The 19386-nt window shown below is 46.0% G+C and overlaps 1 protein-coding gene across 5 annotated transcripts in view; it reads left to right on the forward strand.

The window, feature by feature from the left end:
• Positions 1-17132, forward strand: part of PCYT1B (phosphate cytidylyltransferase 1B, choline) — a 47086-nt gene extending 29954 nt beyond the window's left edge. For 4 of the 5 annotated variants that reach the window (XM_040531509.1, XM_040531499.1, XM_040531531.1 and 1 more), the window contains 5 exons: positions 1880-2031; positions 2982-3060; positions 6148-6356; positions 8651-8839; positions 14475-17132. In XM_040531509.1, the coding sequence (XP_040387443.1) occupies positions 1880-2031; positions 2982-3060; positions 6148-6356; positions 8651-8839; positions 14475-14681 (836 nt within the window). In that variant the 3' untranslated portion in view covers positions 14682-17132. The remainder of the gene's footprint in view (positions 1-1879; positions 2032-2981; positions 3061-6147; positions 6357-8650; positions 8840-14474) is intronic. The other variant, XM_040531520.1, reaches the window with a different exon arrangement.
• The last annotated feature ends 2254 nt before the right edge of the window (positions 17133-19386 follow it).

Here is a 19386-nt window from a genome sequence, read left to right on the forward strand (position 1 = left end):
GCACTGTATCTTAGCATGTTTATAAAACGGGCACTTTTCCACACCCACATACAATTTGTGCTGCAAAAGCACTGGTCTCATATGTGTTGGTTGGCACCACAACCAATCCATTTTATTTCTTATTGTGAAAATAATTATTTGGAGCTAAGTTTGTTTTTTTTTTTAGATATTTATAGCTTCTCAAATCAGTTATTAGAGCAGGATGACAGAATCAAAAGGAAATACAGACATATTGTGTCTGCACTGCACATGAATAAATAGTAATCAAAAATTGAAATCAAACCTTTCTACAGAATACAAGCTAAAATTACTATTTTCCAATAATTTTAGTAGACCCTTTCTTCCAGAGGAGGGTAGCTTTAAGATGATATAAAGTCTGTAAAGAAATATAAATACAGTCTCAGAAGGGATGTTTCTACTGCAAATGCTTTGATCTCCATTAAATTTCTTGTCAGCAGGCATCAAAAATGACATAATAGGATAGAGTAACATTTAGCTAGCTGAAATACATATATATTATTACCTGACTTTGAATTTTGCACAAACTCCAGGGCTATCTAAACCCTCCTACATTTTTCCTACTTTAAAGGCCCTTCATTACCATCACAGCAAGAACATCCATTTTAGATCTCAAAAAAGGCTGTGTCTTTGTCAGAGCCTTGTCCGATAGGCTGATATTTTCAAATTAGAAAGAAGCAGCAGCTACAGGGCTGCTATCACACTTTCCTGCAGCACTAATAATGTTGCATTTATCATTTGTCAAGTACATTTACTGTTTGTCCAGGTGTCGCAGAAAAGCGAGACCCAAAGGCATGGGTCTGACCTGTGGTGATGGTATCAAACTATTCCACGTGGCGCATCAAATGGTTATTGTAGCTGTAATGCCAGACAGAGTTACAGCTACAGGGACAGGCCACTGCCTCTCCTGCAACATTATGTGTGTAGAAGGATAATAGCCAGCTTTTATAGTCCCCCAGTAACACGGACATTGCCTCCCCCTCAATTTAAAAGCAACATGTGATATGGTATTGGTACATCCAGAGTTAAAGATGCAGGATTCCTGGGCTTTTAACTCTGTTCTTTTCACTAGAGCACATAGCTTCTTCCAGTCCTTTCCACGAGGTTTCCTTCTGCAGTTTCCCATTTGATCATGGCACAAGCCTTACTTCTCTTTCTATGAAATCTGCTGAACTGAAACTCAAAGCTAAATTCAGAGACAGATTCCTGTAAAAACTGCCATGGCTTATTTTCTATCAGTGTTTATTTAGTGAGAAACTTTTCTGCTATGATTTAGAGCTGTGTTGGCAAATTAATCATTTAGAACTTTGCTTATGTAAGAACGAACATTTGTACTGTGAAGGTGGTTGAACACTGGAACAGGACACCCAGAAATGCTGTGGGGTCTCCATCTCTGGGACGTAGCCCTGAGAAACCTGTTGTAGTTGACCCAGCTCTGAGGAGGGGGTTGGATTATGTGATGTCCTGGTACCTTCCTGCCTCAACCATTTTGTGATACTTGAGGTTTGTCAGCACTGTGTGGTTGCTGACACTGCACTTTCTGTCAATTTTTAAAACGTTGTCCATTACCCCCAAAATCCTCCCTTGTAGTGGGATTCACTTGCCTCAACGTGCATGTACAGTACCACTTGAGATGTCCTACAGTATGTCACTCAGGCTCTGACTGCAGTTCTAGAAGGGAAGGATCTCTCATAAATATATGGTTGTACCTGCCAACTCTGAGCAGAACTCTTAGATGCCCTGGAGCTCACTAAAATTGTAATAACCAAGTGCTTAATGGAATTATCAGGAAATAATAAATGGCTGGTCAAGCAATTTCTACTGTGGGTGGAGCCGTTTTGTTGATACTTCCATATTTTAGTTTGCAGTGATGATTTAACTCATAAGTTCAAAGGCTTCACTGTGATGAACGAAACTGAGAGATACGAAGCCCTCAGGCACTGTCGCTATGTGGATGAGGTCATCAGAGATGCACCCTGGACGCTGACACCGGAGTTTCTTGAAAAACATAAGGTACGTTCCTCCCCTTATCCCTCCCTCCCCTTTATAGACGGACAGTTGAAGATAACAGCAAGCCTGTGAACATGTATCAGCTGAAGTAAATTATTTAATTCAGTTAACTCCAGTCACTGAAATTAGGTATGCTGCATTGCTTGCCTTAGCCTTTGTCAGAAAAAGCTGTGTTTCTCTTGCCGTTTTTTTCTCAGTGTGCTGGGGTGATTTCTCGGAATGCTGGGATCATTTCTGAATGGCAAAATAGCACTAAAGAGTCATCCATAAATTGACATTCAGGAAAGGAGATCATGAGGAGATCAGTAAAGTTATCATGTCATGACTGAAGCCCTATTAAAGTCCTGAATTAAAGGCACATTTCCAATTAATGTCAACAGGTGCAATAATTGGCCAGTAATACATAAAAATACAGCGTGTCCTCTAAAAGGCAGAATATGATTTCGTACATGCTATTGACTGTCTTGCAGTACATGTCTTAACAAAAGCATAATTAACTAGAATTAGTGTCCACATCACTGGGTGATGAATGGACAGCATGACAGCTGTTGGTGGGCTGGCATATACGCACAGCCCTAAGGAGACAGAATCAATAATCCTGCCTCCATGGTTTTGCAAGTAAAGGCTTTGCCACTTGACTTAGCTCTTCCAGTAACAATAAAAGCAGATACAGCTGTCTTTGGTTTTCTACAGAATATCACACAGAAGAAGCCAGAGCAGTGTGTTAATGACAATGCTTCTGGAGACAAGCTTTCTGTACTTTCCTAACTGATCACAGAACATAGTAGTTTTAGGCCTAAATCTAGTGCAATATTCTAGGTGATGGCTTTAGGATGAGAATGTCAAAAGCAAGTCAGCTGAAGTCAAGAAAAGAGTTGGTCCTCCACAATGACCCCTCATTGAACCAAGATTCAGTGATGGTGGCATGTGATTCTTCTTCTGTTCACTGGCAGATTGACTTTGTAGCCCACGATGACATCCCGTACTCCTCCGCTGGCTCGGATGATGTATACAAGCACATAAAGGAGGCAGGTAAGGGCAACTTCACACTTCTAGCATCTTTCTTTTCAGCCTTGGCTCAAATTCTTTTACTGCCTTTTGACCACAACTGCTGAGAAAGAAGCAGCAGAGATTATACTGCATTCTCGTACACCCTCACAGTAGGTATTGCTGACATCAGCAGAAAGATTCAGTTTGGAAATCACAATGTCCTTGGCTGAATTCTTGCCGTAACCCCCAGGAAACCATTCAAATCTATCAAAAAGGGGCCCCATCTTTTTTTTCTTTTTTTATTTAAATGATTTTAGGTTGCTCAACTAAGATCTCTGAACTAATAAAAATGAGTTCAGTTCCCACAACAGCCCAGCCAATTGCAGCGACTTGTTGGTAACCACAAAATGATGACTCCTTGACACAGAACAGTCTTTAATGTGGGAAGGCACACCGTCAGCCTTCAGGAGTCATTAGGATCCACTTGTGATTTGCACCGAGGGTTCTTTTCACTACACTGGCAGATGGTTTAAATGAGTGCCAGAGTAATTAATTGGCATGACCACTTAGCTATTTGGTTGACTACAGTATTACATTGAATGTGAACATGCTGAAGTCATCAGGAGTTTGTGTCTCTTTGGTTCATGGAAGCTGAATTAAATCTGAGGAGAGCATGTTTAGCCACATTTGCAGGCAGCAGCTATCCCAGCACAATAACTAGTGCAGGAGTAGGAACTGGTCATTCCTTTCTTCCACTGCTCCCTGGAGGTGCTGCTTTGAATACTGGGGAATCCATCCTCTTCCAGGTCTACAAAAACATGTTTTGGGCTCTTAAAAGAATTCCAGAGCAAATCTGCCTGCTGATAATTTGGAGTGCAAAGTGACATTCTCAAGCTATACAATGACAGCAGTAGGCTCAGTAGACCTGAGATAAAAGAATAAGCTTTTTATAGCATCAGTTCTTCATCGTTTTCCAAACGCAAACATCACTGTGGTGTCAGACTCACAACCCTCCTCTGGGAACTGCTTTTTCTACAGCTTCAGAGCCAGCACCAGCTTCCTTTACTAGGCAATGGGACAAACATACCTCTGGTAAGGACAGGTCACTGTGGGACACACACAATGCATGCTGGCTGGGAAGCTATTTTGACTTAGACCTATAAGGTGCCGAGTTAACAGTACAACAGAACAGGCGCCCTTGGTGTCACTCTGTCGTTATCAAACTGAGCTGGAGAGTGCCCAAACCTGGCACATCTTCCTCTGCTGTTGTTAGGAATGGGTGTAATGTGCATGCATCCTTATGAGGAACTCAAACTTTGCACAACAGAATAAGAACTTATAGCTTCAGAGATGTGTTCTGTCCTGCGTCCGTCACTGCAGGATGGTGGAGAAGTGACTTCAACCTTGTGTGACTGAAATTTGTTAGATGTAAGATGGGAATAATGTTACTTGTGGAGGGTTTTGAGTTCTAGTGACGGTAGTCCTGACACTCCAGAACACCATTATGATTGTAGTGAATTTCTTGTAGGGTATTTTGTTTTAAATAGACCAATGCTGTGGATGCATTTGTGCTTTTTCCTTAGTTCCGTTACTCTCATTTTCCCACACTGAGTAGTTAGCGAGCAGAAAAGCAAATGGGAAGTGTGGAGCTCTTTGTGTAGATTCCCATGGACTACTATTTCCCCACTCTAGTCAATGGGTGGGAGAGTATATGGACAACTGGGAGCTGTGCAATGGTGTGCTGACTAAACCTCTGTACATTTGTAAACAATTAGGTTTGAAAACATCAATCAGTGTAACACATGGAGCCAATGAAAGCAAAATCAGTGACTAAAGGTGATGTTCCTGCATGTGGCTTTGTCCACTTACTGGAAAACAATTCAGCTCTTGGCTTAGCAAGGGTAGGGTTTGGGTTTTCTTAATGAATTCTTGTAGCTCCTATCGATAAAGGTTTTTGGCTTAAAGTGGGTTCTAAAAATAGTTTCCTGAGTGACTACTGCATGCCTGAAAAGCGTGATCAGGGAACCCTCGCTGCTCACGATTAAAACAATCTATTTTTGAGCAGAATAGTAGTTAGAGATCATAAAGAGAAGGTATCACTTATCATTTAGTCACAGGAGGCTGCTAAGCTTCTTGATTCCTTCACCAGTTCTTTTTCTAACCCTGTGAAATTGGCTACCAATGCTGCCTACTTCAAGTGAATGTGTGAAGACTAATTTGTCAATAGCTATAGCGTCCTTTTAAGACAAGGCACTTTTTTTTTTCCAAAACCATTTCCAGTCTTAACTTATCTCTCTCTCATCAGCAGTTTAATTTTGCAATTACATGTAAGTGATAGAAGTAATTTTGGTAGCCCTAAATAACTACTAAAACAAGGTGAGCTAGTATTCTGCTATTATTGCCTTTGTGACTTGCTTTAACATGTTAAATGAGCCTGTCTTGATGAGGAGCACTATGTTCCTCATCTATGTTGAGGAAAATCAAGCAGTATTAATAAATTGCCAGTTTTATTAGTTGGAGAAGGGAGAGTGATTATCCAAACCCTTAACATGGCCAGACGTACATGAAATGGGCTGTAGAGACTGATGGCCTGTCCCCACGGTGTATATATCCACGTTTGTTCACACCACCATTACTTGCCATCTTCCTGTTACAAGCTACCAGCACTTCCTGGGTGTTTCCGTTTCCATACTGTAATGCAGAGTGCACATCTCCTACCTGGAGGTGCTCCGTGGCTTTGGCCAGTGGTTTGTTTTACCGCTTTGCTTTACTCAGCAGAACAAAGACTGTCAGATGGTGCAACATAGAAATGGAGGGGAGAGTGGAAATATGTTGGAGAGCCCAAACAGCCTTTCAATAGCGTGAGTGGAGGCCAACTGCTCCCCCCCAGCCTTTTATATAACGTTAAATAAGGGCTGGCTCAGGAGCCAGTCTGGCTTCCTGCATCGCAACTGACACCGTGCAGCAGGCAAGTTTTAGCCTTTCTGCAGGCTGAGGGAAAATGAACCATGTAGCAATCTAGTGCCTTCTCTAAGCTCACACGTGAGGGAGATAAAATAAACTAGGAATAAGATGGCCAGAATTGCAAATGTCTTGACTATGGTTAGGCGTTTTTGTATCCATTCTCAGCTACCTGCCACAGTGCCCGGTCCTGCCGTGCTTTCCCAGCTGGCTTTCTTTTCCCACTTTGCTCAGGGATGTTCGTACCAACGCAGAGAACTGAGGGCATCTCAACGTCAGATATCATCACAAGGATCGTCCGGGACTATGACGTGTATGCCCGACGCAACCTCCAACGGGGATACACCGCCAAAGAGCTGAATGTTAGTTTTATAAACGTAAGTACACTCATCCAGTCACTTCTGAAACAGCTGCTGGTAGGACCCCAAACGTAGCATAGAGGCTAAGAAAGTGTTTTAAAAATAGAAGGCAGAGCTGTGAAGAACTTAACTTAAAAGGAATTGGTAAGCTGAGGATATTTTTAATTACTCCTATTAATTAATTAGCAGCTTTATTTCCATCTTACACTTTCATATTGGTAAGAAAGCTGCTGCTCCCTCTTCTCCTTGAGCTGTAACTGACTTAATAACATACTAGGAAGAAAATCAACCCCCCAGGTGCAGTCTTCTCAAACACAGACCCAAGAGATGATCTGTTTCTCTATTCCCATTGTGAGAAGGCAGCACAGAAAGCAAAGATTTTGATATCCAAACTTTCTCGACAGAGAGACAAGATAAAAACAAAAACAGCCAAGACATGAGATAACTAGAGGAAGCTAAAATGGATTTTAAAACACAAGGAAGTATGTCAGTAAGTTAATGCTTAAATGATGGTGAAGAGGCCAGAAGAGACAATATGTAGCACAATAGGTAGGGCAAGAGTGCTCTTTGAAAGGATTTCTCAGAAAAATTTAGCAGCTCAAGTTATGCAGCTTCCACATACAGAACTGCACCTTGCCCTCTCATAAAGTAGCAGAAATGAAAGTTTACTTCCCTCCATTTTCTGTTCCAAGTCCCAATTTCAAGTCCCTGCGTTACTGAGATCTTCACTGTGATTGGGCTAGATCATAGGAGGCATTCCCCTCTTCTCTGGAGCTGGGAAATCCCCTTGTGAAGGACTGAATTGTGTCATGTCATTAGGATTTTATTTACTCGTTTCTTATTTTGAAGTCTGGCAGATAGATGACAGTACACAGGGCATAAATATTTATTTCACTGCCCTTCTTTTCGGTCTTCTACACCTCTAACCAATTCTGCTCCAAGTATTCCACCCATAAGGTTCACTATTGCAAATATCCCTTAAATTAGGGCATGCTGGATGCCTTGGTGGTTCTTAAAGTTACTTTTTAACTATTGTGAGGTTAAGATACTGTTACATATCTTAGGCTTCCCCCACTCACAAACACTGATCACAGAATCGCAGAATCACCTAGGTTGGAAGAGACCTCCAAGATCACCGAGTCCAACATCTGACCTAACACTAACCAGTCCTCCACTAAACCGTATCAGTTTTCTGAAGTCCCTCCTGACATTTGGTTATTTAGCTTATAGTAATTCAAGTGCAAAAATACTACTTTTCACCAGAGGCATGTTGTGTTTCAAAATAAAAAATGAGATTTCACCAAGACAGAAAAGTGTTGTTTTCCTAGATAAAGGAAGGCTTGGTTACTTACTAGGTGCAAAGTGAGTTAGGTTTCTTTGGACTTCATTGATTTCGTTTGGCTTTGTGGCCTGCAAAGATGTTTTTTCTTGTGACTCTTGAGCTAGAATATCCACCTCCCATCCACATCCCCCCAGCAATAAACAGTATATATTTTGAAAGTGAAGGGTCAATTAAATGAAGTTTGCAGGAAATTAAAAGCTGATAGTGAGTCGTGCTGCTATGAAGATGATACTGTTTTCAGGGGCACAGCTTTAGGTAGTTTTGTGTACTGTACTTCTGTGGAGCACAGAAGCATTTCAGAACAAAAAACCTTTAACCATTGAAGTGTTTTAGAAGCTTGGCCAGGTGAGAGCGTCCCAACATTATCTTTTCGTTTCTTCTCTTTGGGCTACTAAGCAATTAGGAGTTCGTTCTCTTTTCTACTAAGTTTCCTAGCCACAAGCCACTGGCCTATGCCCATTTTTCTGTTGTAGTCAGAAGCTCCTGTATTTGCCAGGCTCTGAGGTGAATAGAGTTTTCCTTCTGCTCTGCAGAAATCTGGCCAAAGAGGCATTTGGGACCAAGTCAACATCCAGGCTGGCAAGTCAGCAGTGGGATGCATTGCTAGGAAGCAGAGGGAGTTTTGCCTTTTGCTTGCTACGAAGTTAGAGCTGTTAATTTCTCACTTGTATCCTTCACAAGATTCACAAAATTTTCAAATTTTCAACTTTTCATTCAGTTTGCAAATAAAGTAGAGTCACGTAGTGGAATAAAGATAGTAATCATGTAAAACATTATTTTCGATATATACTTCCTGCACTTCATTACACATACATTAAATTTGTATATATAAATACAATGTGAGAACAGTTAACCAAGGCCATATGCATTACGATATGTTAATGAGATTTTTTTTTCTTCTTCTCTACTTTCAGTGCCTAATTATTCCCAAATCCCTATATATTAATCTGTGTGCACACTTTTAAAACAGGAAAAGAAATACCGCTTTCAAAACCAAGTGGACAAAATGAAAGAAAAAGTAAAGAATGTGGAAGAAAAATCAAAAGAATTTGTTAACAAGGTGGAAGAGAAGAGCCATGACCTCATTCAGAAATGGGAAGAAAAGTCCAGGGAATTTATCGGCAACTTTTTAGAGCTGTTTGGACCTGATGGAGCTTTGGTAGGTGTTCTGCCATCCCAGGAAGTCTGAGTGTTGTTTTTATTATTATTATTTTTTATCCCCTATAACACAGATCAAGAGCAAATTCTTTTGCTGTAGTCTTTATTTTGAAAGCCAGCACAGCAGACTAGTGCCAGACCTGCTTGTTGGATCCAATAATGCATGCCAATACTGCAGCAGGAGGATTTGCCATGTCTGTTGCTTCTTCGGGACAACTTCTATCTTTAATGTTTATAGAATTTTTTTTACCAGGGCGATGCCTTGCTGTGAAATAAGTTGCAGTGCTGGGTGTGATGCTGCATTCAGTAGTGCTGCCTAACAGCCACGTACCAGCAAACAGGCTAATACTGTCTTTTTTCCCCGTTAGCACTAAATGGGACCACACAGACATCAGAGAGAAATTACACACTGAAGTTGGTGAGGGAAACAGCAGCATTGAAAAGTTGAGTTGTTCCGTTCATTCTCTGCATTCAACAATAGAAGATGACAATTTTCTAGCTTTAAAAACTACCGATTTAATGTTCTGAGAAATGATTTTACATGTCTAGTGGCCAGGGTCATCTAACTGACTACAGAGAAGTTTCAGGTAAAACTGAAGCACTTTTGAAGGAGTCCATGGTAAGTGCTAGTGCCCCGCTGCCCATTTACCAAAGATTTGCAGTGCTTTGGGAGGGCAGCTGAGAGGCTGTAACAGTATCGTTCTAAGGAGAAACCCGAAGGCCGTACCTGCTCAAACTAAAATCAGGCAATGAGTGGTGAGTTGGTGACAATCCAGAGCCCCAGAAGAGTCCTGGTCCCCTCTTTTCATTTCTGATAGCCTGTCAGACATTCAGCAGCTTTGTTTGCTTGTAACACTTCCCATTGCTAGCTTGAAGCCAGCAGCAAAGCTTAATTTGAATGCAAAGGTTGCCATTTGTTTGTACAGAACTTCTCAGCCCTTCTTGCTGGGTGTTGGTCCTTTTCCAACAAGCGCTCTGCGCAGGTGTTTTCTGGTGAAAGCCCAGGCCCCAGCCAAACCCCTCAATACAGGCACGATCTCAGATGTGTTGTTTTAGTTGGAAGCTCCTAGCGAGGCTTTAGCTCAGTCTCAGGAAATGTGTGGGAGTGGGAAGGAGAGCAGCAAGTGATGCAGAATAAACTGAGGGGAGAAGAATAAGAACCAGACAAACGCTGAGCAGAAGAGCAGGATGCTTCAGAGGTACTTTTTCACACCGTGGTGTGCAGACTGGCAGCTCCCTCCTCACTTGAAAGCAAACCCTTTGCAAGAGAATTGTGCGCAGCTTTAACTGCTTATGGATTACAGTTTGAGACAAAATGTCAATAGCGGCAGCAAGCCAGAAAAAAACCAGATTAGGACTAGCGTGAACCAGATACTACTGGAGTAGTTTTAAAAAGCCAACACACACATAATGTTCTCTCACCTTACTTTTATCAGTCCATACTCAAACAATACAGTATCATGAATAGCACGCTATGTTGGAAGGATCTCAGCAGAGCTTCTGCTTATAAACAAACCCTTGTCCTTTTAGCAAATTGTTCACTAGTGGTATCATTTTCCTTTGGAAAGTGAAAACTGTAAACTCTTTTGATGACTAGCCCAGGTTTACCTGCATTGACCACATCCAGGTGAAGAGTGTGTTGATTGCAAGTCAGCATTCCCAATGCGGAGACGGTCCTATGTTCAGCACGGTAGGTGCTGAACAAACAGAATGCTAATAGGTCCTGTGAGGTCCACAGGAGGTGAGATGAGTTTGGTTGTGCAGAGAGAAGAGAAGAATTTCAAAGCCTTTGTCCTATTACCTTGCTCTACCCATTCAAAAACACACACTGAGGACATTTTAAAACCCTTTAGTGATAAATATTTTATGGAATTCAATTTATTAGAGAAAAGCTGCTCTGTGAAGGTCTTCTGAGGGGATGTTGGGGTGTTTACTGAGTTAGTGTCCGGACCACAAAGTAGGAAATCTGATGCAATCAGAGACCTTTGCTAAGAAAAAGCCTGGAAGCGTCGAGAGGAGTGAAATCTCCTTGTACTCTTGCAGGAAAAGCATCAGTGACAGTGAGCTGAAAGGTGTTGTGGCTTTTTTAAATCAGTTTGAGCCTTGCAGCAGGAAAGACTTTTAAAATAATGATAACTTGCTATTAGTGTCAAAACTGTTATTAACATTAATTTGCCGTATCACAGTTAGTTAGATGTTGCTTTTAATGTTGACATTAAAAATAGAGGAATCGTTATGGGCATGCTAGCTTCCTAGTTCAGCAATTTGCATTCCATTAATATGCTATTATTATTTCACAAATAGTCATTAAAATGTGCTTTATGCTGGCATCAATTTTCTAAAAGTGAGGGCCACGTAACCCACAAAAATCCAGCAGCTTCTGGAAAAGGTCAGAATGTCAGTTTCCGAACAGCAAAGATGTATGCAATTCGTTTGTAATTTAGCCCACCTGTACAAGTCTCTGTATGTGTTTTTCTGGGAGAGTCACAGAGGTGTCAGAAACAACAGCAATTAACGTGGCATGAAACTTCTGTTCTGGCTTGAGAGCAGCACAGCACAGCCTGGTCCCTCATGGTCGACACGGAGCTCCGTGGAAGCAGAAACCAGTGGGACTAATTTCACCCCATTTCAGACATTTACGAGCAGACAGCTGCGTTTCAGATTAGTGGAGAGAAAGCAAAGCTTACAGGACAGGATTTCTGCACCAGTCTTCCCCTCAGAGCGCGATGAATCAGCCCTTCAAGGGCTGGCTTCCCTCTGTTAAGTGCACAGAGGGAGTCGGGCACTGCCATGTCAGGACACGGCTACCCATGGTGAATCTCATGGGTTGCAGCTGGAACCCAGGGCTGGTCTTCAGACCATGCCACGTGCACATGGCCTGGACCTTCAAAGCCTGCAGAAGAATCAGCGTCTCGAAAGCAGCAGTCCTTCATAGTGCCCCCTTGGTGCCTGTTTGGTGAAGCAGAGGAGCGTCAATGTGTAGGCAATATAATTTCCTTTGCCCAGCCTCATGTAGGACGTAGGTGTCAACACAGATCCCACACTAAGCAGCATGAATGCTACAACAAGCCACAAAATTCGGTAGCGGGAAAAATATATTTGTCCAGCAATAGTTTGCCAAAAGCAAAGTATTATCTAAACTGGCTGTATCTGAACTTGCTTGAACCAAGGCTTTGAAATGCTTGTGTGGTGTCTTGGAAAGGTCCAGAGCCCCAGCCCTGTCTAACCCTCCGGTATGTATGGTGGGTCCCTAACTGGGTATATTTATTCAGCACCAGTGCCCAGAGCACCCCCGCACTAGGAGCGCTTGGCTTGTGAAGACCTAGAGGTGTGAGTTACCCTGCTGGGGGTGAGGAGGGTCAGTCTGGAGCCAAATGAACGATGCTACCACCACCTCTGGCAGCTGCCAGTGGTTTAGCCAGCAAGGCTGGTGCCTCAGGCACTGATGGGCAGGCTGGGCACTCGCCCAGCTGAAGGTGTGAGCGCATCGGTCTGTTCAGGCACCGAACTGCGGGGAGGAAAGGACCACGGAGGAGGCGTCCTGTGGCTCGGTTGAGGGAGTTAGCAGGAAGGTGGGGTTCTCCCTTACAGCCCAGGGCACAGCCAAGCACCTGCTGCCGAGCGGGCTAGGCAGAGCAGAGACAGGAGCAGCGACCGGTCAGGCTGGGCTGCTCCCATCTCCAACACAGGTACCGCAATACCAGGAATCATCGCAATGTTACTGAGCTTTCTGAAATGGCTGGGAGGTGTCAGGGGCAGGAGGGAGACAAAACGTTTTGCTTGGCCAGGATAAAAAAAATATTTCATGTCAAAGACCATGCTTTTGGTGAGGGTTATTTTCAGAGAGAAGATGAAACTGACTGAATCAAGCCAACACAGCGGGCGAACACGTGGCTGATGGGTTGGGCTCAAAGTTTATAGCAAAGGGGGTTACAGCAGGCTGGCAGAAATCAAATGATTCTATGAACAGAAACTCAACTTCTTTGACTTAAACAGAAATTTTGCACTCCCACCACTCAGTTTCAGCAGGCTGGAGGGCTCTGCCAGCACTGATGACATCCTCACAGCTTTCAGCAGCACCAATCTTCCCCCCTCTAAATGCCTCCCTTCTGTGGCAGGCTGACAGCATGTGTCAGGAGCAGCAGCCACCTGCTAGCTGTGGAGGTCTGAGGAAGTATTGCCTAGTCTGGACCTAGGGGAGGCGCAGGGGGAGGTTATATCCCAGGGGTCTTCATGCATGAGAGCTTTGCTGAGCTTGCCTGAAGGCAGGAGCTGTTCTGTCACCTGCACTACAGTGAAATCCAGGCTCTGTAACAGAGCTAAAGGCCCACAGGGTAAGAACATAAACTGGGTGAGGAAGCTCACAGAGGAACACTCAGGTTTGTTATTTGTGCTTGATCTTTAATGCCCTGGATCAGCCCAGGGCAGAAACCTGATGGAAAAACCTCGCGTTTGCTGCTCCTCTGGCAGGAAATACTGAGTGGCAAAGGGGTGGGAAGGAAGAGCGAGAGAGCCCTGTGCTCCCTGGCTGGAGGAAGAACAGCACAGGGCACAACCGCTGCAGGTGTGGAAGGGGAGGAGGAACAAAACATAAATGCAAGCTGAGAAAGCCTGGGGACCTCGGCTGCCCAAGCAGCATGCCCGGCACACATTCTGTGGAAGGGTTTTGCTCTCAGGTAACTTAACTTTGCTGGGGATGGCTCTTCCATTCCAGCTGAGCATCACCTACGAGCCGACTTCCAGTGCTCCAGGCGAGGCTGAGAGTTCTTGCTCCCCCTTTCCAAGAGCAGCAGCAAGTCACTCGGATTTTGCATTTTCAACATGAAGCCTGCAGCAGCCGTGCAGCACGAGCCAGACCTCCTGCAACCCGCCCCTGGAGCCTGACTGCAAGGCCACGCTGGCGCTAACAAGCAGCAGCATTTGCCTTACTGCAGCCTCTCACCTGGCTGAAAAGTGGGGCCGCTGCACCCCGCCAGCTCCAGCAGGTCCCCACTTGGCTTTACAGAGCAGACGACAATAAAGCCCAAAGCAGAACATACGGCCTGCACGCATTTCTCTTTTTAATAGATGTCTGAATTCTGGCCTTCCCTCCCTTGCCCCCTACCTGAAGGGTTTGGTGATGCATGCTCCAGGTACCTGGGGAAGCGGCTGCCAGTATTTGGCGGGCACGGGGCTGCCTCCATGGGGAAGGGGAAGAGGAGGAGAGGTCTCTGCTGGCCAGGAAGCTCAGCAGGAGGCAGGTGCCCTGTCCCAGCACACCAGGAGGAAGAGGTCCTGGGAACGAGGGGCACCTGGAGCTCAGGCAGAGAACCAGCTGTTTGAGACAGAGTCACCAACACTTCTAAAGTCAGCCAGAGGGAGGTCCCCGTGGTTGGCTCAGGACAACACCTGGAGTTTTCTCATACTAGGGGTGTCCTCACTAGGACAAAAAACCTCGTCAAGTAAAAACAACTTAATACGAGCACAGTGTAAGAGGCAAAGCACATCTGGGATGGGCTGGCTGTGCTTCAGAGCAGAAGCTGGTTTCTCTGCCCTCCTCAGGCAAGAGGAGCCACGCGGAGCAGCCCCTGCTTGCCCAGACACCTTCCCCTCTTTGTGCCTTACTCACGGAGCACCTCTCCCCTTTGTTTTCACAGAAGCAGATGTTCCAGGAGCGAAGTGGCCGAATGCTCCAGGCTTTCTCTCCGAGGCAGAGCCCAACCAGCAGCCCTACGCGAGGCCGCTCTCCGTCCCGTTCGCCGTCCCCACCCTGGGTCTTCAATAAAGCCTCCCCTCCCTCTTCTCCAAAAGCTGCCTCCGCCTCCCTCAGCAGCATGAGCGAGGGAGACGAGGACGAGAAGTAAAATAAAGATATATTTTTTTAACCATGAGACAGAAGAACAAGCTATGAACTCAACCGCTGGATGGGGAGAAGCGCGAGGACCATCTGGGGTCCCTCTGACAGCAGGGAACGTGCCCTGGGAGATGTCGAAAACAGACTGGAGCACAGCAAGGGAGATCTCAGGAAGAGCTGATCCCACCCCCGCTCCCTCGCGGTGCCTGGAGGCCCCACCAGCAGCGCTTGCCCGGCACCGTACCGGGGACTGGCAGCAAAGCACCCGCCTCCGTGCACGTCCTGTCCTCCCCAGCGCTGCCGCTTTCTGCCCCGCGGGCTGGCCGGGCCGGCGGGACCCGCACCGAGCCCATAGGCAGCACAGGCAAAGCCACGGCCGCTGCATCAGACCCTGCTAACCCTGAGCTCTTCCAGCACGGGAAGGAAGGGCGTTGCTGCAGCAAACGTGTTCCGAAAGGGGGAAGGAAATTTCACACCTCTTTCTGTTTGAAGGAAGTCTGCCCAGAGCCCAAACCGTGCCAGCAAAGCGGAGAGCTGCCCAGTTGGGTTTACGGAAGGTCGTTCGATGCATTCAGGCTGCGCAATGTTGCTTGTTGACCAAGCCTCTGTCCAGGGCATACATAGAGATTCAGGCTGTACCGACCCCCTTTGCTTTCTCAGAGTGTTCCCCATGTTCCTAGTGCCTGAACAGCTGCCTGACAACTTCTGTTCTGCTCCCCGTTTTTGCACTTTGGAGACAAGTAAGTAAATGAAGACTGTCCTAACTGGAATGTTTTGCTGTGGGAAATAGCTGGTTTGAAGGCCGTGATGGTTTTCACTGGTGAATTCCAGAAATGCACGTGGGATCCCACAGCCTAAGAACAAACCTCTCTCCCAGGAACCCTGCTGCTCCCAGACAGGCATTGCCGAGCGACGACCCCAGCAGTGCTACTGTCCTCACATGCTACTAATCCAATTAGATTTAAATTTCTCGTAAAACCCTGAACAAGATGTGTTCATAGACACGCTGCCCCTGCACGGGGTCCCGAGGCCATTCCTCTATCCCAACCCGGAGAAGAGGCTGGAAAACACAATGGAAACCCTTTAAACGGGATTAGGCATGGGGATTTTTTCCCTCCTGCTGTGACACCCGTCTGTCCCCAGGCAGAACCACAGCAACAGTAGCACTGATGCAGCTTTCCCCTGCCCCTGATGCTCCAGCTGATCTCCTTCCAGCTCGGCAGCGAGAAGCCTGCCAGCCTGGCTCCACTCAGTCCCTCAGCTGGCACCGGTGAGGGGGCTGCAGGCCCGCGGGGTTTCTGAGCATGGAGGCAGCCCCATCCCTGAGGAAGCTGCAGGAAGCGCCCAGCCCGCGGTGCTCGGGTCGAGCTGTGAAGCAGCAATGGGATTCTGCGCCAGGGCAAAGCCTTGCCCGTATGGAGCCCTGAAGGAAGAGCCCGAGCGCGCCCTGCAGCAGCCCTCCTTCCCGAGGGACGTGCCGGGTAACTGCTTTCCCTCCCTCCCAAACTCTCCAGACAGAAATCGCAGCCCCTTGCATCAAGCACCGAATTAGCCCTGTGTTTAGTTCCCTCCCCACAGCTTTCACCTACGGGATAAGGGATGAAGGGGTAACCGATTTGCCTTCGGGAACACTTTGCCAGACACAGCTCTGACTACCGCAAGACCAACCAGTATCTCACGGCACTCTTTGTCTTCTGGAGCCCAGCGGGGTCCTTCGCAGAGCCGCACAGAGGCCATCAGGGAACAGGGTGACTGCTGCTTCCACGGGGCAGCGCAAGGAGAGCCGCGGCTCGTCCAGCTGCTGCCAGCTGTGCGCCTGATGGGGCGATGCAATTAAGACCTTCCTCAGCCTTAGGCAACCTGTTACTGTAATTTCGCACCTGGGATGCACTCGTCGTTCTCTGATCCTTTGCAAGTCTAAGTCTTCCCATCGCAACCCGCTCCTCCACCATGGAACTGTCTGCTCTCTACTGGTGCTGTTTACACAACGAGCCATGTCCAAGTGCAATGGAGGGGGGCAGGTTCTTCTTGTTCTCCAGTTCCACTGTTTGTCTGAATTCCATAACGCTTTCTGTCCAGCAGCCCCTGTTCAGCAGTTTGAGCGGAAGACAGCATCCGTGACTTGTAAATAGGACCTGGAGAAAAACTCAGCGGCGTGACCTCTTTGTAGCGGGAGCTGTTTCTCAGTCACAGGTGGCTACCCCGTGACAAAGCCATATACTGTACCAGGCGTCCTCCTCACGTTTAGGACATCAAAGCTGAAGCCTTTTACCCCGCTGGTACAGGCACCGATATCCACACGCTTTCTCCAGCAAACCAGAACCTCATTGGCTTTGGACACGTGGAGGGCAATTTTGCACTTCTGAGTCATGGTTGGGTTTTATTTTTCATGAGTGTTGCTTTAATTCAGTCCTATTTATCAGCCAAGCTCCACATGAAAAATAAAACAGCATACAACAGATACACGCCGCCTCTCACCTTCATTTCACAGCATGTTCAGACGCGCAGACAGCCCCCGGCCTGACCCACCGACGGCACAGTTACCTCTCGTTACCTCCGTCCTCGCAGCCCAGGGCTTCACGCCCTCGCCAGTGCCACCCGAGCAGCCTCTCACACCGCTCCCTGCGCCGAGGGGATCCCCACTGCCCCCCTGCCCCAGCGCAGAGGAATCAGGGCCTCGCTGTGTGAATTTCTGCTCCCAAATGGTAGGAGGCAGCGGCAGGGCTTCTGCAACCTTCCCGTTTCTGTGCCCCTGCTGTGGTGCTCCGTGCGCGCCAGGTCTACGCAGAAGTGCGAGAGCAAACAGCAGCCCCGGGGCAGCTCCTGGGACTCGAGTCCAGCTGAGTCAGCCTGATGGCTGAATGCTCCTGCTTCTTTCCGTCCCTTTTGTCCTTCCTGTAGGAAATAAGTTCTTACTGCAGCAGCTGCAGAAAAGTCATTTGGTTGTTTTCTGTTCGGTTGGTTTGCAGTTTTGTGCGCATTTTTTTCCCTTTTGTTGTTTTGTTTTAGACAGTCCTGCCTCAGGCAGGGAGAAGCTCAACCAGCAGATGAGGTTTCAGCATTTCCCAGCTGAGCCATTTTTAAATACGGAATAAGAAAAGTCAAAGTTGGTCAGCAGAGCAGAAAGGATTTTCTGCAGTGCAAGCCAAAGAGCTCTTGTGCCAGCTCTTGTGTAACACCTGAGTATTTGCTTAGTTCTATACCCTGACATCATCTAGGTATGAAATAAAATATTGTGTAAGCTCACTGACACAGATGATTTAACTCACAATGCTCAAGCAAGATAAAGCAAGCATTTAAAAAAACATTACAATGTGTGTGTACATGAAAAATTATTTCCAAATACTGCAGGGACTGAGTTCTCCAAAAGACGACAATATTTAGAATAGCACAAAACAGTACCGACAGGTGGAAGTTAGACAAACTAACAAAACACAGGCATTTCAAATAAAGCTACAAGCAAACCAGATGATTTTTCACAGTGTAATCCTGTCTTCCTAAGGAGGTGGCTTGGAGCGAGGGCAGCCATCCACTTCCCGTGGCTGGGCCTGCAACATTCCCAGCATCGCCCGGCATGAGCTCTCCTCGCCCGCTTAGCTCCCCGTGGAACTGGTGCTGCCCTGACGGGAGGAGTCCCATCGACCTAGCGGGACCCCGGTACGCTGCAGTCGCGCCTGGTGCAGCCGACCTCTGACCTCCTCTCAAAGAGAGCTCCTCTGGGGCCCCCAGCACAAGGAGGACACAGAAGTATTAGAACGAGTCCAGGGGAGGGCCATGAGGATGCTCAGAGGCATTATGGCCTTTTCAGCACATTCTGGAGCTTTTAAGTCTATCCTATCGTTCTCTAACCCTTCCCTATCATTCTCCAGCCACGTTTCCCTACAAACCCACCCTGATTTTCAGTATAATAAAGTAACTGAGCTGCAAAGCCATCATCCACTTCAGAAAAGTAGATTAATTATAACCTACTCTTTACAGCTGAGAAGTGACTAGCTTTCAAAGCCAACAGGTACTTCATTATATGCCATCCGAGCCTCTAGATTTTTCATTTAAAAATACTGCATAAAACCAGTAGGAGCCCAGTTACTCAGTTACTTCACTTTTTGTCCAAACAGAACATTTGGTATCATCAGTTTAAAAGCTAAAGTTTCACTTTTAACAGTGCCGTAAGTTGTACCGCTGTAATACATGATTAAGAGCCAAATGCCAAAATTAAATATGGAACTATCCCTTACAGACAAATTTGTCCCTCTCCTGTTTTGGTTATCTAAAAGGTCCCTCCTGAACGTGTGCACTATTTCAGAAAAGAACAAGGACATTTTAAATATTCATGATTTCACATGCAAGTAGAAAGCTTCGATACATACAGTATAAGAATTAATAAGATTTCCTCTCTAAATTTGCTGGCTCCAAGTGAAACATTAAGCCAAGCAGCACAGCAAAATTTTTTTTTTTGGTGGTGTTTTGTGTTTGTTTTTGTGTTTTTTTTCAAGAGTACCTTTTCTTCAATGAATTCCCCAGCACACAGGTGTATCAAACACACTGAGAACACAGAGAACCACCAGAAAAGATCAGCAAGCTCATGTTCTGTATCTTTTAAAGAGATATGAGAAAAAACAATGGTATCAGGTCAAACAGCTCTATTCTAACGCTTTTTGCCTTCCTGTTTCTGGGAATTCAAGTTAATTCATCATTAGTTACAGACAGAAACTAAA

Source organism: Cygnus olor, chromosome 1, assembly GCF_009769625.2.
Source record: "Cygnus olor isolate bCygOlo1 chromosome 1, bCygOlo1.pri.v2, whole genome shotgun sequence".
NCBI lineage: Eukaryota > Metazoa > Chordata > Aves > Anseriformes > Anatidae > Cygnus > Cygnus olor.